This window comes from Scomber japonicus, chromosome 11 (assembly GCF_027409825.1).
Source record: "Scomber japonicus isolate fScoJap1 chromosome 11, fScoJap1.pri, whole genome shotgun sequence".
NCBI lineage: Eukaryota > Metazoa > Chordata > Actinopteri > Scombriformes > Scombridae > Scomber > Scomber japonicus.
This window is the reverse complement of record NC_070588.1, coordinates 26690482-26717205: the sequence shown is the minus strand read 5'-3', so window position 1 is coordinate 26717205 and position 26724 is coordinate 26690482. Positions and strand designations below refer to the sequence as shown.

Genomic DNA, 26724 nt, shown 5'->3' with positions numbered 1-26724 from the left:
GCAGCTGTGCTCACATTTTTGCAGTGGCAGTGTGTCACAGTAGAATGAATATAGGGGAAACACTGCTTATTTAACACATTGTATTCAGAGTAAAAAACAACGATTATGTTGAACACTGATTATGGCAAAGAAATTAAGGTAAATAAATGTATTGTTTGTAACCTATTTCAGACAAATACAGAATATGCAGAGGTTTTTATACTCAACCCCACCAAACACTCAAACTTGAACCAAAACTAAAACTAAACCTAAAAAAACATGAAAGAGATCAAACCTACTACACTGATATCTGGTGCTGTAGATTTACATTTCCAGGTACTGGTCTGAGTTTTGATAATGATAATGTTACCAAAAGTATTATTTCTATTCTCTCTCTAATTCTCAACCTACTTTGAGGGTTATGAACATGTTTGTCTAGAAATTAAGCAAGACCTTTACCAAAAATGATTTCAAAGATAAGGCTGGCTATTTTCTATGTTTTTCTTATTTGCAGAGCCAAACCAACAATGAACTCATCCCACTTAGTATTGTGTGCATCCAGAGTTTGATGTATCTTCCTCTGTGCTGTGAACCTCCATTGTTCTTCAGAAACTACTGAGAACACGTTAGTGAGCCACATAGCTGCACTGGCTGACTATTCCTTATCCCCAAAGAGTGTGGTTTAGAAACAGCCCCAAAGACTCTGCTGATACCAGATTAAATTCCTATGAAAATTTAAAAAAGAGCTTGTTTTGTCTATTTTTTTGTATGTGTGTCTGTCTGCAGGCCCTGCTGTATTTCATCCATGTGATGGATCACATCACAGTGAAGGAGTATGTGGTGGTGTACTTTCACACACTGACCGGCGAGCACAACCACTTGAACTCTGACTTCCTCAAGAACCTCTACGACATCGTCGACGCCAAGTCAGTGTCACATTTTACACTCCTAAATGAACTCAGCCAGTAACTGATATAATTAATTACCTGCTCTGGGGGGGGGGGGGGTATATAGTCAGGTCAGAGCCAAACTTCTAAACCTTACACCCAAATGCATACTGGGATGTGCAAGATTTTGCACCAGTGATTCTATATCACTGGACTCCAATAAGAAGACTCTGAAGCTGTTATTGCTTTAACCTCTCACCCACCCAAGGGCAATGATTTTAGTGTTCTGTGCTCTATTTTCTGGGTTTGCACTAGAATTAACGTCATTTGGCTAATCCCACTGGCCACCCATGTCTCCAGTGTTTAACAGCCAGAACTGCATGTCGAACATAAAGCGTGAAGGTTTTTTTCTTTTTACTACAGATACACAATTTCTTAGAAACATGCTCCAGATGGATCAAAGGTCTTGACACGATTCAACATTTCCCTGGTGTTTTCCTTGCTTCTCTGTTTGTAGTTATAAGACATCAAGTCTAGCCTGGTGCAACATCTTAATAAAACGTAAAAGTGCAGTAGGAGAATGCTCTCATGCCTCCTCGGTGTCTGCTGCTGGATCTGATAATGTTAACAGAGCTCAGCATCTTCTTTGAGGCTTGGCTCTCATGTTGAGCCTTTTTTGGCCTTCATTTGGCTATAGCCTTGATTCTCCTCTGACTAAGCTGACTGCTGCAGATTGAAGTTCAAATACATTGCTCATGCTACAGTATGACACCACCAAGGCTACAGTGTTTAGACTTTGGGTAAAGCAAAACGAGCTGTGAAAAGCTTTTGCTTCGTCGTGGCTTTTGGAAATCTGGCGGCCATCTTTGGAACAGGAAACCCAAACTTGGAGTGTTTTTTCCCTGTCAAGTATTGGCTGTGACTCAGTCTTAAAGGAAAACTTCAGGATTTCTCAACTTTAACACTATTTTCCCATCATTTTAGGTGTAAGTGACTAATGTGGACAACAGTTTTTGATTATGGTATTGAGTATTGAGCGAGAGTGCTTCAGCTGGCATCCATGAAACGGGCTGCAGTGTAATCATATGGGGCGAGTGTGCTCCATCAATGTACGTCCACTAAAAGTGCTTGTTTTTGCCACTGACCGGCTCAGATTGTTACTGTAAGTGCCTGACACATTGGTTTGTGTACATACAAAGCTGTAGATGGTCTGTTCATGCTTGTTCATACTGTACCATTAGTCACAATTACAATTAGAGATTACAGTTTTCTTAAAAAAAACTAAGCACAATGACAAATTCTCTCATGGAAATGAAAGAGGAAAACCAAAGAATGGAGGCAGAAAGACAACAGGACTGTCATGAAAGACAGTGAACAGTGGCAGTTACCTCAGAAAAAATCCTGGGTTTCCTGCAGTCACTGCTCTCCTGACGAGTGAAGAAGGAAAATAGTTTCTGTAGAGAGGGACCTGTTGCTGCCAGACTCAGAAAATCTGGAAGTGTTTACAGAGTAATCCCAGCTGTGTAACTACTACAAATGGATTTAAATCGTTTATCAACATTGTCATCCTGGAGACTTTCACCTCCACAAAATCAACTGGATGAAAAAAGCGAGGCTGGCGAATGCTCAGCTACACACGGTAAGAGAAATGGGATTTCAACACGTAACTGCATGATTAATGTTACTTCTCTAGCAAGATCAGTCACTGGTCCATCCACAGCCTCTGCCTCACCCTTTGCAGTTAGCCATAATGCTGCTACAGGCGGCCAGTTCTTGTGTTTAATCTACTTTTGTTGTCAGGCACTTGCAAGAACAATTTTAGCCTGTTGGTGGCAAAAACAAGCTTTTAGTGAACGTACATTGACGGTGCGCAATTGCCCCATGCGATTATATTACAGCCTTTTTCCAGAGCTCGTACACGGTACTGGATCAATTTCAAAAACTGTTGTCCCCATTAGTCACTTGGATTTAAAATTATTGGGAAAATAGTGTTCAGGGTTGAAAAATCCCATTGTTTCCTTTTTAATCCGGTGGTCTTAAGTTTGAAAGCAGATAGTTTTTTCTCATGCAGCTCTGGACAGGTCTTTCATACCTAAAAGAGTAATTGTTAGTCATTATAGTCATTATGTTGGATTGTGAAAGCATTTAAGTTGTAGATGTTTCATCTCATCACATGAATAAGTGCTGAAGAAAATGGAGACTTCAGAAGCATTAGCTTGCTCGCACACTAGATTTACTCACTTTATTATTTATTTATTTATTTATTTATTTATTATTCTTGATAAATACAGTATGAGGTCAGTACCATGTCTTTCATGACAGACCATTGCTGTTCAAACGCCCAACAGATGCAGTCCAGAATTTCTCCTAGACCTGAATCTGAATCAGAGTCCATCGAGAAACTTGGAAAATCATAAACTACACCAGAGGTTGTTATCGTAGTGCCTACAGCAACATTATCACAACAAATACTTACACACATGGAGTCAGATGTTGTAACCACGATCAAGCCTAACATTGCGTGCATCTCTGCCTGCAATCAGCTGTGAGGTTCATCTCACAAGGGTGAGAGTTTTCATCAAACTTAATAGGAGCCACGTCTTCCAAATAAAATGTCCGAGTTACACCTCACAGTTCTGTTTTATCTTGAGTGATAATTATGCTTTTCACTCCCCACAGACCCACTGGACTATTACTCATGGTGTGCAGCTAAGTATTGTTCAAAGTCGCTGAGTATTTATTTTCTTAATCATAGTCTAAGAGTGAATTTACCAAAGATACCAAATGAGTCACAAGCAGTGAAATGATCACAAAGGTTTTAAACAAACTCTCAGGTTTGCCAGACAAATTTGGAAGAGAACTCAAAGGCTAATGCTGCAGTTGTTACCCAAACTGTTGCACTCACCCACTAAGTGCAACAAAGAGCCATTACCAACTTTTCATTGGCGCTCTCTCAGTTTTATCTCCAAAATAAAGTATTTTAGATCATCTTCGACAAACTGTTGGTAAACTGTGGCCTTTTTTTTTTTTTTTTTTTTTTTTTTTACAACCTTTCCAGTTGTCTAACCACCTGTTTTGGTCCCCTGTCGCGCTTACATGTTCCCAGATCTCAGCAATTACTTGTTGATATCTTCAATAACCTATAAACATTCATAACCCATTGTAATTTTTGCCAAAGTGAGGAAAGTTTCACCCGAGTTGAAAAATATCAGAATGACCTTTTTAATATATAATTCACTGTGAGCCAAATATACTTTTTAAAGCAAGATAAGTTTACTGAAAAGCATGACAACAGATTCAAAATCAGAATTATTTTGTATTTGTCTGACTTGGAAGATATTCAAGGGGGAACTTACAGAGAAACTCCAGAGCTCAAGGTCTTAATAAGCATTTCTTTTTAGTAACCACAACCAAACAAGCTTCCTGTGTTCGTGGGGAACTCCATGAAGTCATTTTGCACCTTTCAACCTCTATGCTTTCAACCCTCATGTTCCTTTATTCATCACTTTCTGAGACTGCTCATTCAGTTGGTCTTGCCACACCTCACTTAACCCTTTTCTATCTGGAAAGTCCAGTCAAGCGTTAAATTAGTATTCAATAGTGGTACACTTAAACTTAGAAATGTAGGCACATTTTCACAATGTTTCCTGTTTATTTTAGAAGAAAATGTCATCCAAAGGTTGCCAAAATCGTGTGTGTGTGTGTGTGTGTGTGTGTGTGTGTGTGTGTGTGTGTGTGTGTGTGTGTGTGTGTGTGTGTGTGTGTGTGTGTGTGTGTGTGTGTGTGTGTGTGTGTGTGTGTGTGTGTGTGTGTGTGTGTGTGTGTGTGTGGTAAAAACACAAAAAATCCCCATTCATACAATCAATGTTGAAAATGAATGAGGACAGCTTCATTCATTTTCCCTTTTCATCGGAACATGAAACCCCATTCAGTCATGAACGATAACTATGACTGTTTAAGAGCATTTTGCTGATTCACAACAGAAAGTTGTAGCTCAGGGCATAATGCCAACTACTTTTAAAATGTCAAGGTTATTTAAAGTTCCACAAACTCTCTGCAAACTTTGAGACTTGGCATATAAAACCTTACTAATGAGAAGATGGACTGGTAAGACTGCAGTTTGGACTGGTTTGAAACACAGCAACCAACCAAATTAAATGTTTTTGTTTATTTGTAAAACTTTTTAAAGATTTTTTTAATACCTTTTTTCTGCATCCATTTGAAAATGTAGAGAGAAAAAAGACCTAGACTTGGTAGTGCTCCATGTTTTGGTGAGCAGTCTGCTTCTTTATTCCATGATTCATTTTTAACACAACTTTAGTGGATGGTTATATAAAGTATATAAGACTCCATACAGTATTATGGGGCCACAGGCAGCTCCAGTAGGAAACAAACCATTTCCTCTGGTAATTGTTGAGCTTATTCTGTCCAACAGGGCAAACTACGCAAATGTCTGTTTTAGTTCATGTTCACATTTCATAGAAATACATCTTCCATCGGTAATGTTATTAAAGGCTTACAGTTTTATACGTTACCCCAACTCATTTGTCAGGAAGTGTGAGAAATTCTGAAGCAATTTTTCTCACTTTGCCCTCTGAAGTAGTCACTTTTAGCCAGGCAGTGTTGATCTACACAGGCACTGGAACCACTAACCCTGGCCTGGCATGTCCAGCATGTTCAACCCATCAAGCTATTGATTTGCTACAGATGCATCTTGGCTCCAGACGACTTAACCAGCAGACTGGAGCCAAACATAAAAACAAAAAGTTTCCAGTTCTGTCTGGCTGTGTTGAGAAACTTTGATTACTTTGTCCAGGAGACAGACGAGCTTGTGAGATTGATTAATATTTTTGGCCCCATAGGGACCGGCGTTGGACCAAACGAGCAGCCGTACGTCATGCCTTAGTACTCCTGATCCCCCTCCCCCTGAGTTAGTTTGCCCACTAAAAGATAGTCTTCACTCTTGGCTGACATTTTGTATTATATGAACAGATGCATCCTGCCCTAGCCAGACCACCACTATGTGTGTGTGGCATGACAACGCAAATTGTTGTAAATGTGGCGGATTATTGTCAACACAATGTACTGCCATGATATGGACAGCCAAGTCTGCACTGCCAGTGCTGAGGGAATTATGACCTGTTTATAAAAGCTTGCCAGTTACTGATATTTAAAAATAACTGCTGATATTTGTGTTGTGATCGGTTTGTAATAACAGTTTAGGTTACTTCAGGTTCATTGGCGTCAGGAGTGGATAAGATTCACCCTGAAGCTCTGGATATTCTGACGCTGCCATAGTTGAGTTCAGGTCGGTGCCTCCCAGCTTTAAAACAGGGAGGCTGAACGGGTGACTCCAATTATTAGGGAATCATCTGCTTAACTGGTTCATACTGGTTTGGTGACCTCAGGATTGCATCTGTGTTTTTTGCCAGTGGTGTGGTTTTGTTGCTTCATTGGGCCTTCAGCACACACTGGGGTGGTTTGCAACCAAGGGTAAAGTGGTTGGGATGAGGGTCAGCACCTATAACTCTGAGGTTGTCTGACTTCGCCAGAAAACCTTGGATTGCTCTCTGCTGGTTGCGACTGAGTTACTGCCCCAAGTGAAGAAGTTCAAGTGTCTTCGGGTCCTTTTCATCAGTGAGATTTACGAGATTGACAGGCGGATTGTGGTACCATCTGTAGTTTTGGCCTCATTTGAACCAGTCTGTTGTGGAAAAAAAAAAGAAAAAAGCTTGATGTGAAGGTGAGGCTCTCAATTTACCAGTCTATGCTAATCCTCACCTCTGGGTATGAGATCATGGAGACAAGTGATTTATTGATTTCTTCTTAGACTGGAGGTAAACAAACTCTTCAGTTCAATTAATGTATTATCGAGAGCCTGTGAGTAAGCCACATCTTCCAGTGGTTGGATGCTAGCTTGGGGCATTGGTACAAGAGGAGGTAAACTAAGCAACAGGTGTGTTCATGCATGGATTGACAGCCCAAAAAATCTGGGGATCAACATTATATGAATTGTATAATCTTATATTCCTGGGTACCTTTTTTACTAATCTGGACTATCTGATCTGGGAATGGTGCTGGAGGAAAAGCCAGGAGGTCATCCATCTTATTTCTTTCAATAGCATCAAGAAATAAATGTTGGACAAATGTTGGTAATTGTGATGTCATGGTGATGCTGAAGGGTTAAAGGGTAACCTCAATACCTCAAATGATTCTGTGGGGACCATGAATGTCTTTACCGATTAACGGGACAACCAATAGTTGCCAGAATTTTGTAATTCTGGACGAACCTACAGACAGATTGACTCTTCTTTAGGGAGATGATTAATGGCACTGTTAGCTGATTGCTAGATCCACTGACATGTTGCATTAAAGCCCCAGAATAGAATAGTTTGATCAAATGCAGATGTGACAGGTGGTCTTAAAATGGAAAAATGTGGTGTAAATGTGATGACATCTGTACATGTACAGCCTCAGAAGCTGTGCTGTTGAAAAATTAAACTTCACTTTACATGCAGACAAACTGACGTGGCAGCTATATTTGTTAGATTTCATCAAATCACATTTTAGGTCACATTTATGCAGAAGTAGAAAACATTGTTAAGTGATCCTGGACTCCAACCGGGAGACAACCGGCTGGTCTCACTAATTTGCCACCTATGTATTGTTTGGAACCGTTTTTGAGTTCTAAGTTTTTGCAGTTTACAAATCCTTAAATAGTATTCAGTGACATTTTAATATAAATGAATATCTTAAGCAATGAGTCATGTTACGCAGTAATGATTCAACTTGTATACAGTTCATTGGAGTTCTCAAACTTTTTTTTAAACTTCGGTATCTTTTGAATGCAAATTAGTATGTTTTTGCACTTCTGTTTAGTTTTGAACAAAGATAAGACGTTGATAGTTAATATTAATGAATAGTGATCATCAGTGTTGAATGGACAAGAGAAAACGTGAATACACATACTAAAAGTCAACCTGATAAAGCATTTACATCTGTCTTTGCATATGTTCTTGCCAAGTACATTGGCCTCAAGCAGGTGGCACTCACTACAGGTTGGTGTGCTGCGTGAGAAGTTGAAGGAAAGGATAATGTTTGCTTGTGTGTGTGTGTGTGTGTGTGTGTGTGTGTGTGTGTGTGTGTGTGTGTGTGTGTGTGTGTGTGTGTGTGTGTGTGTGTGTGTGTTGTAAATGTTTCCATGCTGAAGTATTGTTTTTTTTGGGAGAACACTTCACACCATTGGACTCAACTACAGTGACCTCACAGTTGTCTTTTATTTCAGAAAATTCATCATTTTCTCTTCATCTTAGTCCCATCGTCAGTTTCGCAAAATTCCTCACTCTTCAGCTTTTTGCCTGTGTACTATCAAATTGGTGAGTCATTGTCATAATAGCTTTAAAGTATTCTTCCTCAGGTCTTCTGTTTTATGTATTACAGGTTTAAAAAGAATCTGAAGGCCTTCTACTTTGTACATCCAACATTTCGCTCAAAGGTAAGATTCTGACCTATGTATGTATGTGTATATATATATATAGAAACATATATTTGCTTACTGTATATTCAGGCAATAAGAAGAAGTAGTAGTGGTAGTAGATGATTGCACATTTTCATTCATACATTTTTGCTTCATTTATGGCTTTATGTCAAGAGTACTTAAATACAAGTCTTGGATGTAGACAACCCACATTTCCACATATCAAAGGTCTAGTAAGAGTGAGTTAAATGATAATACATTTGAGTTCCAAAAACTCAGACACGAAAGATGTGATGGTCCGGTAGTGACACTGATGTAAGAGTTCAACAGCAAGTCTAAACCATTTAAAGGAATGTTCCACTGAAAATCTGCATTATGTGATGTCCCAACACTGTGTGTATTTAGATGCAACTTCTAAATATTTTTCCGTTGTTAAAGTAACAAATCCAGAGGACTGTACAGTCTTGGTGGAGGAGTGAGCTCTCACAGTGTGTTCTGGTTTATGTCTTTTTGTATTGTTGTTTACTGGAATTTCAGCACTTACTTTTTCTGCGGCCAAATCCCTCTGTGATCATTAAAATTTCATTAGACCTCATCTAGCTCTGTTGTTTTCTCAGAAAAGGACGTTTAATCCTTCTTTTGTTGATATCTTGATATCATTTATACACCATCCATAGCCAGTGAAGGGTTCCTTTCTTATTTGCTCACGCTTTCTTTCTTCTTCTTTTTTCTGAAACATACTAGGTCTCGACATGGTTCTTCACCACCTTCAGTGTGTCAGGGATGAAGGACAAGGTCCGCTACCTGGACAACCTGCCGCAGCTCTTCACCTGGATCAAACCTGAGCAGATCGACATCCCTCCGTTCGTCTTGGAGTACGACGCACGGGTAAGCAGCAAAACACACACACACATAGATCCATAACACACAGACGTGTAATTGTAACACTTCTTTTTTCATGTTTTACTTTGTATCAAGCTTTCAATGCTTATCTGTGTTTTTCTTTCAAATCTATCAATTCAATTCAAAAATCCTAAAAGTTGTCATTTCGAAGCAGAAAGTTACTGATCTGAAATGAACATTACAAGGACGGAGGTTTAATTCTCCTCTAATTCAACTCTCAGCATTTCCTCATCTTGATTCAGTCCCTCACCTTTAAGATTTAATCATTTTCAGATGTGTTTATGCCAGATGGAAGTTAAAGCTGTATCTGCTAATTGTCAGGGCTTGATCCTTTCAAATCCCTTGTAAACAGAAACACTATAAATTATGATACGATTCACTTTTTTTATAAGCAGTTGATGTTTTTCTGTAGTGCTGTTCCAGTTTGGGAAGAGCTTAAGATGAACCACCTGTATTTTCTTGACAGTGTGTGTTTTACTAAATCAACTAGACCAGATAAGTCTGGTTCAGACCAGACCTTTGACCCCTGACTGTCTATCTGTAAACAGTGCTTGAAGTTCTGTTGAAAGCTGCAAAAGACACATACTGCTTTCTGTAGGTCACTGAGACGAGGGGAAGCATTTTCAGGGTTCTGCTCAATGCTTTTTTTCTTACATTTGGTGGTGATGCATACAGTTAAGCTCAATATATTGATCGTATTTAATATTCAGTTGATTTGTGGAAAACTTATTTTGGAAGGTAACCAATCAGAATAGAGTGGTCTCATCAGGATGGGGACCTTTTTAAAGAGGCAGGAGCTAAAACAGCTTGTTTCAGACAGAGGCTGAACTGATGGGCTGCATTAAGGGTCAGTATGAGTTTAAGTAAGGAGGAATTGTTTGTTTTTTTAAACTGTAAATCATGTTAAGATATTCCAACAGAGCTGCAGTTCTTACAGCAGCTTTATTCTTGTGCACTGACCTGTGAGAAGAAGGAGGATTGAAGAAATATTTAGACCACAGGGCGTAGAGCTGTGACTGTTCTGAATTCAAGCCAGCTGTTTCAAAAGAAATATGTCAAATAAGGACATCAGAAAGTCTGCTTTCCATGCCCACGTCTCCACATTTGGATTTCTCATGTACTCTGTGATTGGCTGGTATCTGACTCCGTATTTTGACTTTGCGGTGATATGTACTTTTTGTTGGATGCAGATTGTCAGGCATTTGGTCGACTTGACGACTCAATGTCAGGGACTTCATTCGATAATGACAACAGTTCAAAAGCAGTGAAATCTATACTACTGGAACCACATACTCCATTTAGGAAAGTTAGCCTACATAGTCTATTGCAATGTATCCATATTGGAGAAAAAATAGTGTACCACAGTCATCGACCAGCCTCTTGGTCTGCAGTCTCCCAGAACACACACCATATCTTACATAAGGTTTAGACTATATATGATACTGCCAGATAGTGTAATACAATGATTTTAACAACCTTAAAGCTTCTTAAAGGAAAAGCTGCTGCATATAACAGTCCTCTATAACACACACACACACACACACACACACACACACACACACACACACACACACACAGAGTCCCATGCTATTTCACTGTGATATAGTGACACCTGTAACCCTGATAAGCAGCGTGAGAGAATGACAGGACAGCTTGAATTTCCACTGAGTTCGGATAATTGTAGCTTTCCTGGAAAGTGTATTGAAGAGATAAAGAGCACAATCAGCTTCCTGAAGGCCTCCCATTCAAAGGCACAAACCACCAAGAGAGATGATGTTTCATCAAACAGAAGAAAAGTAAAAGCTACCCATGCCCACCTTTTCTTTTTGTTTGTTAAATATTTAGTTTCTTTCGTAATCCTTTTGCCTCCTGTCAATTTGGTTGTCATGGTTACAGTCGATGGCACAGTGCCACAATTGTAATATAGCAGTTGTACAGTAAGTCTGCCAGAATGATGCATTCATGGGCAGTCCTTTGTTTTGAATTGGATGTCCACTCTTGATGCTCAGCACTATTTGCGGCCCCTCTGCCCTCAGGGTCGACCACCACCAATAAGTCAACCTGTGGGAGACAAATGATGTCACTGCTGTGACATTTTTGCCACTGATTGGCCTGAAGGTGGCTGAGTCCTTGTCAGTGAGACAACAAATTCTTCAACAGTTTACTCAATTTGCTAAAAGACTCAAATATTGAACAGGGTCTTTGTATGCCTCGACTGCAGAGAGAACTAGACCTCTGTACTTTTTAAGAGACAAGCCTTGATTTGTAATGTACCTTGTTTTATTTTATTTTTTCTTTTATTATATTGTATATTATATTTTAGTAAGACTCCCTGTTTCCTGATCTTTTCCATCGTAAATTTGCTGTTAATGCTGTTTGCTGTTCCTGCAAACTCAACACTTCTGTGCTATCTTGATCAATTCAGCATAATGTCATTTTAGCAGCACTAATTCCATCCCTACAACTACAGAGTCATGTAACACTCACCATGCTTTGAGTTTATTTTTGTTAACAGAAATACTGTTTTTATTCACTAAATGAATCCAACTGCTTTCATTTAGCTGTTTTTTTAGCATGGTTAAGTTACCGTCAATGAAACTCAACACTTTTGTTTCACATAAAAAGTGCTGGCATACAGGCGTATGCCCTGTGGATTATATCCAATCCAGGCAATTTTGCCTCTTGTGATTTTTATCTTCTTCTCTACCACAGGTGAATGGACCGTACCATCACTCCCAGTCTTCCAGTCTGTGACAGGAGACCGATCAAACATCTCTGTCGGGGTATCAAGGTGGTGGCAGCCTGTCAAATGGAAGCCATTCATGGACATTATGTTGCCAGTGTGGTCTGAACTGCTTACATCTTCTACAGGATCTGATCCATAGTGGGGATTCTTCCAAAAGGACAAAATTAACAGACACAGCCCACATTTAGAAGCATGTTACGTGGCAGGCGGTTGTATCTCACTCACCACAAGCTATTTGTGGATCTCATATGGTTTCTGGATTATGCCTTACACCTAGAGTTCTTATTCAGCAGTTTCCTTAAACAACCCTTAAATATGAAGTGTAATGTCAAGCCTGACAGTTGCTCAAAGCCGTTTCCATTGTGCGGTCATATCAGACGTCCTTCCCCATGTCTCACAACACTGCAAGACTTTTTCAAACGCCGCAGTAAGACTTGGGAAGATGACGTCTGTCTGGATTTTCACAACATTTCTGTCTATATTGTACTGCGCTGCACTGCAGAAACTCTGGATCAAGAAAATACTAATGCTGCATTGCACTCTGTTGAAAGTTGGAAATTCCCACCTGGTCGGTTGTAAAAATAACTAGTTTCATGCAGTCACACTCTGAAAAGCCCAGGGCAGAAAAGAGGATATCTGGGAGGTTGTCTTTGATAGACAAAAACAATGGTCCTTGTGCGACATCTAACATGTTACTCTATGTTAGCTACCTAGGTAGAATAGAGCATTAACTGTACATCTGAAACATGTGTGTATCTTTAAATTCACACAAAGCGTATGTGTGGAAGGTGGCACACTGAAAATGTTTTTTAAGAGTTGATGTCAGATATCTGCATCTTTCTTGGAGTCCTGTCTTCACAGGATTTTTCCATTGCACGAAGTTTGTAATTTCGCACTCATCTGGAACACAGCGGATATGTTTTTGCTAGGCTGGTGAACCTAATCAAGGATACCAGCACTGAAATACTAAATAACTACTAATACTAAATAATTTCATCAATACAAATTCAGCTGCATTTTCAAGAATCAGTTAATGGTTGAAGTTATTTAAAAGGCAAAAATACCAAATCACAGTTTCTCACGTGAGAATTTTCAATTTTTTCTGTATTACAATATTGTAGACAGAATACTTTTTGGGTTTTGGACTGTACGTCACAGGAACTTCTGCTGGCCGTTTTTCACTGTAGTTTATTCAATTTAAAAATGAATACAATAGTTGATTATGAATATAACTGTAGGTTGTGGCCCTACTGGTAAGGTCAGACATGAAGTTCTCTTCTTCAATGGTACTGCCTGCTTGAGCAAGGCTAGCCTTTGTAAAATACAACCTGCTTATCAGCCTTTAGGTCCTTGCTGTCTGCAGGATGCATTTTATAGCTTTAAGCCAACAGTTCTCAACCAGGAGGTCCGGTCGTGATGAAGGAGGCTATAAGCAACATTCTCTTTCCGCACTAACTTATTATCGTGTAATTGCATCCACAATTGTAATTTATGTCTTGTGAAACTTCAGCTGCGTTGCTTCCTCTGTTTTTTCTTTGCTTGAACAGTTCAAATGCCAAAAAAAGGATGAAAATCACTTCCTTACAGCAGTTGGCATCCTCACATGAGGAAGAAAAGTACATTTAGCTGACTTTTCTTTTGCCCTTGCCAAAAGAGTTTAACTTTTTTTGTGCCTGTTTGTTAAAATGAGCATTTTGTTCCTCAGTCACTAATTTTGCTTTTTATTTGCACAGTTGGCTCCATTTCATTTGGTGTTTTCAAAATGCACAAGTAGTTTAATTTAACTTGGACATCCAGACTGGGGGGTTTACCTTATCTAAATCAAATGTACTGAACTAAACTTTGAAAACATTCCTGTAATTGTCCACACTTTCGAAGCAGTTATGATGTAGCAAACTCCATCTGTCTGGTACACAGAGAAGTAACACTATCAAAGTAAAAGTAGATTCTGTTTAGCTCAAATCCATCACCGTTGGAAGAAATTTCACCTGCGTGTTCTTCTGTCTTGACCATGTCTTCTCCAATTGGCTGGGCTTCCACACACCGTCAGGAAACTTGACATCTTTAAATAATTTCAAGTGCTCACTCAGAATAGATACTGTATCAGTGATTAAAAAATCCTGTCCTGGTCAGACAAGTCACGTGACACTATCATACAGAATTCAAATAGAAACCTGAGGCATACATGTTGTTGGAGTTTGTATAATCAAAAGGAGAAATGTGCTGTGTCGTTACTTAAAGACTTCTCTAGAGATTGCTGTACTCCTGTACATTTTAAATCAATAAACAATCAATCACCCTGTAAGTAAAATGCAGTCAAATAGATGTTGACCCCTGTAATCAACTTCTAATGTCTTTATATCTTTTTTTCTAAAAAACAAATGGAAGAAAAACATGTAGTGGGGTGAGATAACTCAAAGCAAAATTGCATGAATGAAACGAGAGTTTTCCCAATTTAACTGACCAAATTTCTCAACCTGCTTTTAGAAAAGGATTTGAAGATAGACACATAACAGAGTTGTTTAAAATGTCATAATTATTGCTATGAAATGCCACTTACTGTTCTCCCTTCAGCTATTTATGAAGAAGAAACCAGAAGAGCAGCTTCAGATCAGTGAAATCATTAGCATACACTTAACTGTCACAACTGTGATCATGTCAGAATGTATATAAACAATGAGCCAAATTTTGACTTCTTTGAAATGTATATTAACTTTTTTATTATTTCAAATTGGTGAATTGAAGTTGGTTGTGCATAAGATTTACAGTCTAAGTACAGGAAGTGTAAACACCAGTGATGTCACTGTTGGATTTCTTGAATTCTTGTTTTTTTACACACTGATTAAAATGATTTTCCTCTGTAAATGTGTTTTATTGTTCAGTTTGTTTTTTAATTAAAGGCTCTGATTTTGTCCTATTAAAAAAAAGTTGTTGGAAGTGTTGTGGAAAGATCCATCCATCCATTTCTGCCAGTTATCCAGGTTGTGGTGGCATTAGGCTGAGTAAGGAAACCCAGACATCCTTCTCCCTAGCAACATTCTCCAGCTCCTCCTGGGGCATTACAAGGAGTTCCTAGGCCAGGAGAGATATATAATCACTTCATCGTGTTCTGGATCTGTCCTGGCGTCTCCTACCAGTTGGACATGCCTGTAATATCTCTTTAAGGAGGCATCCCCCTCCTTATGATTTGAAGGAGTGGGTCAACTCTTACAACACCCACATTACTGCTGATGCCACACCGATCCTCCTGTTAACCTCACGCTCCTCAGTCATGAATAAGACACCGTCTTACTTGGACTCCTTCACTTGGGGCAGCAACTCACTTCCAACCTAGAGGGAACTGCCCCCCCCCCCCCCATTACCGCCCACAAGGTGCCCCAAGGGACACAGTAGCAAACTCCCATGACACCTCAGCTATCCTTGCAAGGGTGAAGAGCGGGTCCACTGTTTCATGGCCAGGACAGAATCTGCATTGTTCTCCCTGAATCTGAGGCCTCACAATTAGCTGGAGCTTCCTTTTCAGTGCCCTGGCATAAGCTTTTCTTGGAAGAGTAATGTGATCCCCCAATAGTTAGGGCATGTGGAGAATCTCTTTTTTGAAACTGGGGACCGTCATCCTGGTCTGCCAGTCCACAGGCACTGTCCCCAATCTCCATACGACACTGAAAAGGCATGTCAGCCATGACAGCCCAACAATGTCCGGAGCCGAATTTCATCCATACCTGGAGCCTTGCCACTGAAGAGTTTTGGCTACCTAAGAGACCTCAGCAATGGATATGGGTGAGGTTTCCCTGAGTCATCCAACTCAGGATATGGAGATCCTCAAAGTGTTCCTTCCACCATAGTTGAAGTCAACAGTTTTCCACCCCTGCTGATAACAGCCTAAGCCCTGCTTCCCCTTCCTAAGTTGCCTGACAGTTTGCCAGATCTTCTTTGAGGCCAATCAAAAGTCCTTCTCCATGGCTTCCCTGTACTCCTCCCATACCCAGGTTTTTATTTCAGTGACCCCCTGAGCTGCCGCCCTTTTGGTCCTTCAGTACCCATCTGCTGCTTCAGGAGACCCCTGAGCCTTTTTGACCACTGGTGTCCTGAAGGGCATCCTTCTTCAACTTGTGCATACAATTTTTGTGATATAGAAGATTATTATTTTTATTCATGAGTAGTCATATTTGCAACCGCTACAACAAACTCAATTTTTAGTTGAGAGAATACAAAGTCAAATAAGAAGTCAGAGTTATGCATTCTTGAACTTATCCACCAAGGAAAACAGAGATCCTTAACATGCAGCCAATGGCTGATGATTTTTTTTTTTTTTTAAGTGTCCGGGAAAATATTGTAGATGGAAATCTACAATCTACAAATCTACAAGTCCAGACAGTCAGGTGTTGCATGTTGGACAGCTTAAGCCTGTGCTGCAGCCAAATGGCTGTGAATATTAAAAACTCCCAAAATCAGAGTTTGATGGATACTTTCAATCTTATATTCAAAAAAATTCTCCCATGGCTATGAGTTCCAAGTTTTTTAAATGAAGTATTTTAGTAGTGATGTCTCCAGTGAGAAGTAAAACCATTATCACTGTCTACTTTTTCCCCCATATGAGTGATGGATTGATTTCCCTTTTTGAAGAGTAATGAAAGAAGGGGTAGAGGAGGAGAATCAAGTGTCTGTCATGATTCAACTTACCCTTAACTTCACTGGTCAAGTCAGTATGTTACATTTTTCAACCTCATGAATGAAACATCAAAATACTTAATTCTGTTATCCCAGCATGATGTGGGGTTCTCGTAACAAAACCATAAAATAAAGGAAATCTAAGCCTAGCACAGCCACTGATTTTTTCACTGGTTAAAATTGTGTCCAGGTACTTTAAGCAAGCACAAGTACCACAGAATGAAAATACTGCATTACTGTTCATCGAAATATTAAAAGTGTTATTAGTGAAATTTTAAGCATTAAAGGTAAGAATAATCTTTACACAAGAAGATGATCCATGTTTTGTATTATAGGATAATTAGTACAAATGGATTATGTCTGAGCATCACTTTAATGTTGCTTTGGTCAAAGTGGAGCTAATATTACAATACATTCACAATAAATGCCATGGTGTAGACATAGAAAACAGAATATAAATGAAATACCAAAGTTAATAGATGTATTTTGTTGCATTTCACCACTGGATTTTTTACCGCTAATTGCCAGCTTTAGTCTAAAAATCATGATAAACTGTACAAATACAGTTAAGATGACAGTAAGACAATTATGTATTAACAGAGCAACTGTTTACCACTTTGTCTTGTGATTCTGAATACCAAATGCTTAAAACTGTACCTGGACATCATGCTTTACTTTAACAGGCAAGCAGGGTAAGAGGCTGTGCTCTTTGAATGTGAATCTGATAAATGGACTAATAAGCTTGTAGATTCAATGAAAGATAAGGCTGGTGTTATATTGTTCTTACTGATACATCACATAAAAACACCACAGTAATAATACATTGCTCCACAAATGTATAGTTTCACTTTTCTTTAGAGAGCCTCAGTCTTTTCCCTAAACTGCTGGGCACTATAGTTTTTAGCAAACATTACTCACTTACAAATACATAGTGCATCTGTTGAGAACTATTTTCAGCTGTGGATTAATACACATTTGGTCTTCTAGTGAGTATTTCCAGCAGGAGGACATTGTATGTGGATTTAATTCAAGATAAATTACAGTGCATGTGTTCATTGTAATAAAGGAACGTGTCACGAGTGTAACATGGCAAACTGATGTATTTTAACAATATAGTGGCACTGGTAAATATGCTATATCAGGCTCTGGCTACACAGGTGGTACTTGTTAGAAAGATCAAAACAGTGTTGTTTTTAGTCTTTTCATGGGATTTGTGGACAAGTAAAAGAATGTAAATATAAGAATATAAAACCAGAGCCAGTTGGAACAAGCTGCATCGTGCCGTGAGCAAAGTGCAGTTTTTAAAGGAAGCAATCTTTCTAAATGTATGACTGGTGTGCAAACTGTCAGCAATTTACCTGCAAAGTGACATCAAATCCAGAGCTTTTATATGTTTTCTCTTTAAGGACACAGGAAAGGCAGAGACACGTAAGTGGCTGAATAAGAAGGATAAACACCAGGTGTTTCACCGGGAGTGTTTTTTTCTCTCTCTGTTTTCCACCAGTCTCACATTCCCTCCACAGAAAACAGCATCATGTTCTAGGAAGTGAAGAAGTGGTCCTGCCCTGATTAAAAACCTCCTGCCCCCTCCGCTGTCCTCAACATCTCCCGTCTCTTCACCTGGCCACATCCTGCTGACCATGGTGACCCTCTTTCATCATGTCTCATCTTCGCCCTTTTTAATCTCTTTATTCGGTCTAGCTGGATTAAAGTGCTGAGCGGGGGGCGAGGGATGGAAGGATGCTGCTGTCTGCTCTGTAAATGAAGCGCTGCGGTGAGAAGAAGAGAAAATCCATCTTTTATGGACCTCCCTCCGTGACTGGTGGGGATTAACTAGTGGAAACAGAGAGCAGACGCAGCACGACAACACAGGAAATCATCAGTCACCTTTTGTCAGTGTTCAAATACAGTCAGGGAGTGAAATGTGTTATTTGTAACATTGAAACATACCTTTATCTGATATATGACAACAACAAATCATTATCTGTCTTTATCAGACACACACACACACACAGGGACCATTAACGTTAACATCTTGAGATGATCAGAAGAAATACTGCAAGGGCTTTAGACCTGAGATTTGACTTGTGAGACTTGAAGGCAACAATATTCAATTCTCATGTTTAAACCACATAAAATTCCAGGACAATAAAAAAAAAGCAATGGTGAAGCTTTTGGCCTTTGCATGTAGGTTTCACAGCCAGCAGGTTTCTGATGCCAGTGGAGATTTTTGCCATTTAATCCAACATTAAAGGGGATGCAATATGCATATTTTCAGGCCTATATTTTTTTCTAGGATTTATTTTTATTCTTCTGGGAATATTTTTGCATGATTTATATCAAAAAATATTATCATTATTACTCATATTAACCCTTTATGCAGCCCCTCAGTTCAGCCTCTGTAGCTCCACTGTAATAGTAGTAGGCTTTACATTTGTTTTTCTCATAATTCACTGGAAACATAAACTTCTCAAATACATCCGTACATAGGCTAAAACATGGACAGCTGTTTTGTCAGCATGCACAAACAATCTGATGTCAGTTCGACGGGTGAGTAGAATAACACTGGTAACACTGTAAACTGAGCTTCATAGCAGACTGAAGCGCTGGCTTTTGACTTGCAGGGAGCATTTTTGCATATATTCACCATGTTTTGGAGCATTGACCATGTTTAACATAGACATTCAACATTATAATATAACAGTATAGTAAAACTGTACATTACAGTATAATTGTGTAGGGGAGACTGGGGATAGTTATAACATTTTTTACATTTATGTCTGTAGCTTGGAGCTCTTTTAAAATAGTGCTAGTAGTAATAGTACACAAGGATCGAAATGTCATAGTCTCAGTTATTCAACATTTAAATTACTTTTTTAACATAATTGAGATGTGTCTGTCTCTGTGTGTGTTACACTTTCATTTAACCATAATAAAGCTGAGCAAAATATACAAATGTACAACAGTTTCAACAATTAAACATTAGTGTGTTTGTGTGTGCCAGTTACATTCATTATTTTCCCACACATCATAGTTTACATTGCCACCAATATAAATATAAACTTTCCCCTAACCGATCCTTTACCAATTCCTATCTACTTATCTCATGTGGACACAGTCCATAATCAGTGTTGCATTAATGAACGGACTAACCTGGGCTACAGCCCCAGGGCCTTGACCATGGGGAGGCCTCTAAAAATTGAGAATAATTATGTAGGCTAATGAACACTCGACCGCACATGACGCTGCACTACAGTGACATCTGGTGGTAAAAGTGATGGGGATGGTGCGACACCAAGAGGCCCCCCTTCCCTCCTCCCATATCTTTCATTTTGATACAATGAAACAAAATCACACCATATATATGAAGAGCTCTTTTCCAAAACGCGATAAACGCCAAATTTAAAAAAAATGAGTTTGTCATGCCATTTTGCTGTGTACTGAACCTATTCACTGTTCCACCAGCGTTTCATGCCAAATCGCTATATTTCCTTACACGCAGCTTAGTAGACGGCACACAAAGCGACAGGCAAGACAACGACACATAGCGTTCAGAAAAGGAAGAGAATCAAACAAAATAAATTATTTTCCGAGTCCTTGCCTAAGGTCAAAGATGGCAAAATATCCGACACCTGCTGCAGCATAGTGGATAATGGACTTGATCATGCAAATAGAGAGCACAATCTGGTAGGGTTCCCTTTTATTACTTCTATTTAATTGCATCATCATTCATCACCGTCATTTGGCCTATTTATATGTCAGTTGACTTGAACACGCTCATGCCTCCTGCCAAAATAACAGCTATTAAACTTGGTAGTGACACAGCTAATACTAGCTAGCTAGCTAGCTAGTAGTGGTGCTACCTAAGCACCACTGAAATGGTATTTCCAGCTAGCTAGCTAACAGTTTGCTGTTCATCGTTGTGAAGGTGGACATCAGGAGGAGGAGAGAAGGAGCCGGCTGAAGTGGTTGTCAGCTTTGAGGAAGAAGGGGTGGACAGAGTGTGTGCTGATCAGGTAGAAAGAGAGTAGCAGGGGGAACAAACCAGAGAAGAGGCTGTTGAGGAAGAAGAGGACAGAGTGTGTGCAACTGTGAGAGAAAGGGGGGAGCTAGTGGGAGGAGAGGCTGCTGATGAGAGAACCGAGCGACAGGCTAGAGAGAAGCAACTAGGGGTGGACGGGTCAGATCCCCACAGTACAGATCCTGGTGTTTGGGGCAATCACATAACTGAGCATATGCTATTTTACTGGGCTAATATCAGCCCATCAACCTTTCAAAATGCAAGCAATGATTTCTCCACAGCTGAACGCCAGTACAAACATCAGAGGCACATGTCCAAAGTGCATTTTAAACAAAAACTGGGGAATGGGGAGTCAGTCGGCAGATAGTGGCTATGTTATTCTCCAACCCGAGGGACTGTGTTTTGTTTCGCTTGCAAAATCTTCGGAAATAATGATGAATCCCCTTTTGCAAGCACTGGTTTCTGTGACTGGAAGCACACAGTGGAGCGCATTGCTGAACACGAGAATAGTAGTAATGGTCGCAGATATCATCCAGGCATCCGCTAGGTGGCACTATAGACACGGAGCTGAAAAAACAGTTCAACTATGAGTGAGTATTGAAGGCAGGTCCTGCGGAGGGTTGTTGTGACGAGGCATTTAACAGAGTGTGGACTCCCCCTTAGGGGCCGCACAAATGTTTTTGGAGATGTTCGTAATGGAAACTATCTGGGTTGTATGGAGCTTGTAGGTGAATTCTACTCATTCCTCAAAGCCCACATAGAGAAATATGGAAATATTGGACAGGGAAACGCCTCATATTTGTCTAGCCATGTATGCGAGGAATTGATAGAGCTGATGGGTAAAGTCCTCGCTGAAATAGTCAGTTGAGTAAGAATAGCTAAATACTTCTCAATCAGCGTAGACTCCACTCCAGACGTGACCCACATAGACCAACTTACATTCATCCTGCGCTATGTATCTTCAGAGGAAGATATAGAAGAGTGCTTCATGAAATTTCTCCCCATCACTGCCCATACAGGAGAAGCCCTCTTTCACACTGTCATGGGCGTACTTCAAGAATTATACATTGATATCAAAAACTGCCAGGGACAATGATACTGTATGACAATGCAAGCAACATGTCAGGAACCTACAAAGGCCTGCAGTCCCGTATCAGGGATGTAAAACTACTGGCAAAATGGATACCCTGAGCCGCTCACACACTGAAATTGCTGTGAGGACACAGAATTGTTTTTTAGTTTTGTCCAAACACTTTATAATTAACACTTTTTTCCCCCCTCAAAATCCACGTTACGTTTCTCACAGACACATTACAGGCAAATGAAAAAGGCTGCGTTGAAACACTAAAGTCTCTATCCGAGACAAGGCGGTTGGCTCATGCAGACGCCACCAAAGCCCTGTGTCAGAATTATGCTTGTATACAGATATCGTTAAGTGCCATCGCGAATGAACCCTAGCCACAAGGAAGGAGGCCGAAGGGCTATGCAAAAAAATGGACAGGTTGGAGATTGCGTTGCGCTGTGCAATGTGGAATGACGTGCTCCAGTGCTTCAACAGAGTGAGCGCGGATCTCCAAGCTGTCGCACTTGACTTGTCTAACGGGATGGGCTTAGTCCAGTCCTTAAGGGACTATGTAGCGGAGTTACGGGATCAATTCAAAAGCTTTGGAACTGCAGCCTCCATGATGTCACCAATCATTTCTAAGGACTACCGGGCAGACACACAGCGAGTAAAGATTCGCAAAAGACAGGCAGACCACTCCAGTGAGCCGGACTGTCATCTGCCCGGCCGGCGAAATTCAAGAACTGAGCGTTATATGAATGCTGCCACCAGGTGGTGCTGTAGACTCAGTACTAAACAAGTTGTAAAAGCGTAGCGAGAAGACAACTCTGTTCAGTGTTGTACATAGCATGAGAGTAGCAGCAGTTTGTTTCATAGACATGCGTATATGTCTATAGTTTATTTAGCAGCTGAGGAAACATACAGGTGGACTGTCACCGCTCACTTTATCACTTCCACGTCACTTCTGGTATTTGGTACTTTCGCTGTCCCTGGAGATTGTGTCATTTGTAAATTTGTCCTAGGGCTGGTAAAAGTGTTTCACCATTTTCCTTGGTAAAAGTGTTTTGCTCATGTAATTTTGTTGTGTGATATGTAAAAATGGTTTTCAAAAATGTAAATGAGTCTCAAGCTTTGTGAAAGTGATTCACATTTTTTCTCTTTCAGAATATAGAATACTGAAATACTGAATAAAATATTTGCTTGGGAGAGGTTTTAACATTTCCTAACATGTTATTACAACTAATAAATACTCTTGTAGCCATGAACTAGCTTACCTTAAAGCTAACAACTAAAACATTAGCAATAACAACAATGAACAATATCTACAGAGACACATAAGTAAGTTTAAGTTTGATGAGTTTATCTACAATGCAGGCAATGCTATCACAAAAACACATGAAATAAAAAAAATACTTTCTTACCTCAAAATGAGTTTGTTCTGTCTAAAATCAGATATGTCTTCCACAGGTTACTACTTAATCACATGGAACAAGAACCAATGTGCATGTGCAGAGTGAACCAGGTGATCTGTAACTTGTTACTGGCTGGAAAAAATTCAACCATTACAACCATTCTCGGGCTCCACTATCAATGGAAAAAAGGTCGTAGAGAGCCTCACTAATTAATAGGCTCCTTTTTAGTAAAATGCATCTAACAAAGACTGCACGCTACAGTTGCTGCTCTATCACAGTGAATGAAATCATGTGGCAATAAATGCAGTAATTGCACAGAAGAAGCCTACTATAAAGTATGGAGACACAATGTAATACCTGAATTAACCACCGCAACGTAAACGTAAACACAATAACTGTAGGGGATGCACTTACAGCACAATACGGCCTGATCATGTATGATACATCTGTCTATACACCCGGACAGCATATAACCAGCATAATTAACTGCTCTGCTCTGTTGTCTTCTGGACAGCAGCCTGCAGTGGAGGATAGCTTCAGAGTAAAACAGTTTGTGCCCAGCCTGTCAAACAATACAACTTTACCCTTTTAGAGACATTTTTCGGAAACATCCAAGACACTAAAAATGACCCACTAAACAAGGCCATGTCTGTTCAGAGAGGCTGCTCAGCAACAACAGCTGTACACTTAAATCATATGTAAATGCCATTTGAATTAAGTAAATGTCACTTGAAACTGTATTTTTGGTTATAACCTTTCTCTGAAAACATGAGCTCATTGCATGGCATTTCGAGGCATGTTGGTTCAGAAGTCCAGGAAAAATGGTGTATTTCTTACAAAGTACTGTAGGAACATAACACCTACTGTAGATCTGCAAAGAAGGGAACTTTACACCTAACCCGTTTAGTACAGTTTAAGCAACCTGTTACGTCAGAAGACTGTCAGTCAAACTCTGGTGTGGATCAGGCAATTACATCAAACTGCTTCTAAAAATAGTCGATAAAGGAGGGGAACATGAAGAGGATGAACTATAGAACTATAGAAAGATGTATAACTTAAAAACTGAGAGGTCAGTCATGTAATAAAATAAGTTACTGCTCCTGAACAGGAAATGGTCCAATATCCCCCTTAAAAAAATACATTTTTACCATTTTGTTTTTGTGCAGATTAAACGATTTTGTTTTATTTACATACATAAATATGTAAATAAACATAGTCAGGCTGGTTGTTCACCCATTTTGCAGTCTCTTTAGTAAGCTAAATTACCTGGCTCCTGACTATTTCCCAAAGTGTCAAACTATTTCTAAATTGCACAACTAGAGTTCAAATTCAGTACATTTCCCACCTGGTCAAACAAAGAAACAGTCCAGAGGTCAAACCACACTCCATAGGGCGATTAGTAATCTAAATCTCTAGGTCATGTGTAGCATGCAGCTGTGTTACATGATAATGACTCCCATAATCCACCCTGACCACTCACATCAGCATGGATCTGTAGAGAGTTTGAAAGAAAGGGAAAATCTATTAATCAGAGTCACATCTGCAGATGGTTCACATATTTGTACATATTCAAATGAAAGATGATCAAACTAATGAGCCAAACAGCGACATCGAATCCAACAGACTTCAATGGCGCGATGAAGGTAAAAATAATAAACTTTTAAACACACAGTCAGCACCCATGTGCGCATGTAGTCACAGTTTTCATGACCAACATCTGGATGTGGTGATCAGTTCTCAGCATTGCCTTATCATGAATAATTTTAAAAACTGTCCATATTAGTAATTTGTAGCAGTATACAGAACAAGAGGGGAATGTTGTGGAATCTGTGTGATAATGTGACCTGTTTGTCAAGCGTGTTTTGGGTCAAGATCACCATTGTTCCCATAAAACGCGTGCGGGTGCACTAATGAGACCTCCTAGGGAACACTAAGTAGTTGAGTTGTTTCCAATGCCATTACCTCTTCCCCCTGCTGATATGTTTCCCTACTCTGATTTAAACACAGATACTGCTGCAGAGAAGTGAGTCATTTTCTTTGGTTGTGTATTTTATTCACTGTCACCCATCCAGTGTTGTGGTCTGTCCCTTTTAACCGTTGGTAACCACACTCCAAGCATTTGTGAACCAAGAAACAGCCTGGATTGATCTGAGCTGTCCAATCGTTTATATAATAAAAGGGAAAGAGAATACACACAGAACAAATTTGAATGTCTAAAGAGGCAAATAGCCCAAAACCCAGAGGAAAATCTGATGCATGGCTCAGGGAGGCGACACTAGAGCGCAGGAACAGAAAGTAAGATTTCTGTTCCTTCTTTAAACTTGTGACTGTGAACATTTAAAAGGAGCCAGACACACTCTTCCTTCTGTCATGAATTTGAGCTAAAACAGCTTCACAATTCAGCAAAGAATATCACTATAATAATTTTTAGCACTTAACAATTTTGAAAACAAACACCACATATAACATCCCCCATAACAGTGTCAGCAATAAGGAAAATAGAAAAGAGTGCATCCATATAATTTAGAAATAAGTATTCCCAAAATACTCCTAATTAACCATATAAGCACTACTACTAGTGTACACTCATACATACATTTACATACACACATTCAAATATGAATAAATTAAGCATTAAAAAAAAACCAAAGTAGATTTTAAAAAATAAATAATTGGAAGAGAAATAAACAATAATTATAAAATTGTACTGATAATAATAATAATAATGATCAATTCAATTAAAAAAGTAAGTCTTCCTATTCTCTAATCCCAATTTTAAAAAATTACTCTTGCTGTAATAACCGAATAAGGAAGAAGAATACATAATCTAATTTGAAGAGGATGTATTAGTGGCAAGTCTCGTTGTCTTGTTAACTCGTGAATTTACAGTCAAGTTACTTAAAGTCTGTGTAAAGTCAATTCACTGATTTACTTCTAAACATATGATACATGTTGGAAAATGGTTACAGAAAGGCTGATAACTATGCAGTGCTGAATTGTGGAGATAGAGCCTTAGGGCACACTCACACTATGCAATCGTACCGTGCCCAAGCACGTTTGCCCCCTAAAATCTGGATTATTTGGCTAGTATGAGTGCAAGTGTACCATGCTTGAGTACAGTACACTTCCCTGGCACGGTATGCTTGGAACAGGTGTGCTTGAGCATGGTACACTTGGTCACACATTCGCACTAGGGATTAATATTTTTCCAGAAAATAAGACATTTTAAATCCTGGGAAAATAAGACAATTTCCCAGGGAATCCTGGGAAATCAATGATTTTTTAAAGGCAACATTAGCTGAGCCCTGGTCATTTCAAACACTAAATGCAACATGGAGACATTATGCATACATGGGTTCCCAATCGGACCATTTTTTGTGTATTATTTCATCATCATTAAGGCAAAATAAATCAATTTATGTCCATGGACATTATAATGAATAGGTTATAGGCTTAATATTAGTTTGCATCCAGGGTGCTGCGTGGACTTCATTACATCTGTTGCAGGGGAGGGGGGACATTCATGCTTCAGCACGGTACGGAACAACTGGCCCTAGTGTGAGTG

The 26724-nt window shown here is 39.5% G+C and overlaps 1 protein-coding gene across 1 annotated transcript in view; it reads left to right on the top strand.

The window, feature by feature from the left end:
* The window catches only part of gdap2 (ganglioside induced differentiation associated protein 2), a 32568-nt gene extending 18240 nt beyond the window's left edge, over nucleotides 1–14328 (top strand). The window contains exons 11-14 of the mRNA XM_053328517.1: nucleotides 766–905; nucleotides 8307–8361; nucleotides 9088–9231; nucleotides 11959–14328. Coding sequence (XP_053184492.1) covers nucleotides 766–905; nucleotides 8307–8361; nucleotides 9088–9231; nucleotides 11959–12000 — 381 coding nt within the window. The 3' untranslated portion in view covers nucleotides 12001–14328. The remainder of the gene's footprint in view (nucleotides 1–765; nucleotides 906–8306; nucleotides 8362–9087; nucleotides 9232–11958) is intronic.
* The last annotated feature ends 12396 nt before the right edge of the window (nucleotides 14329–26724 follow it).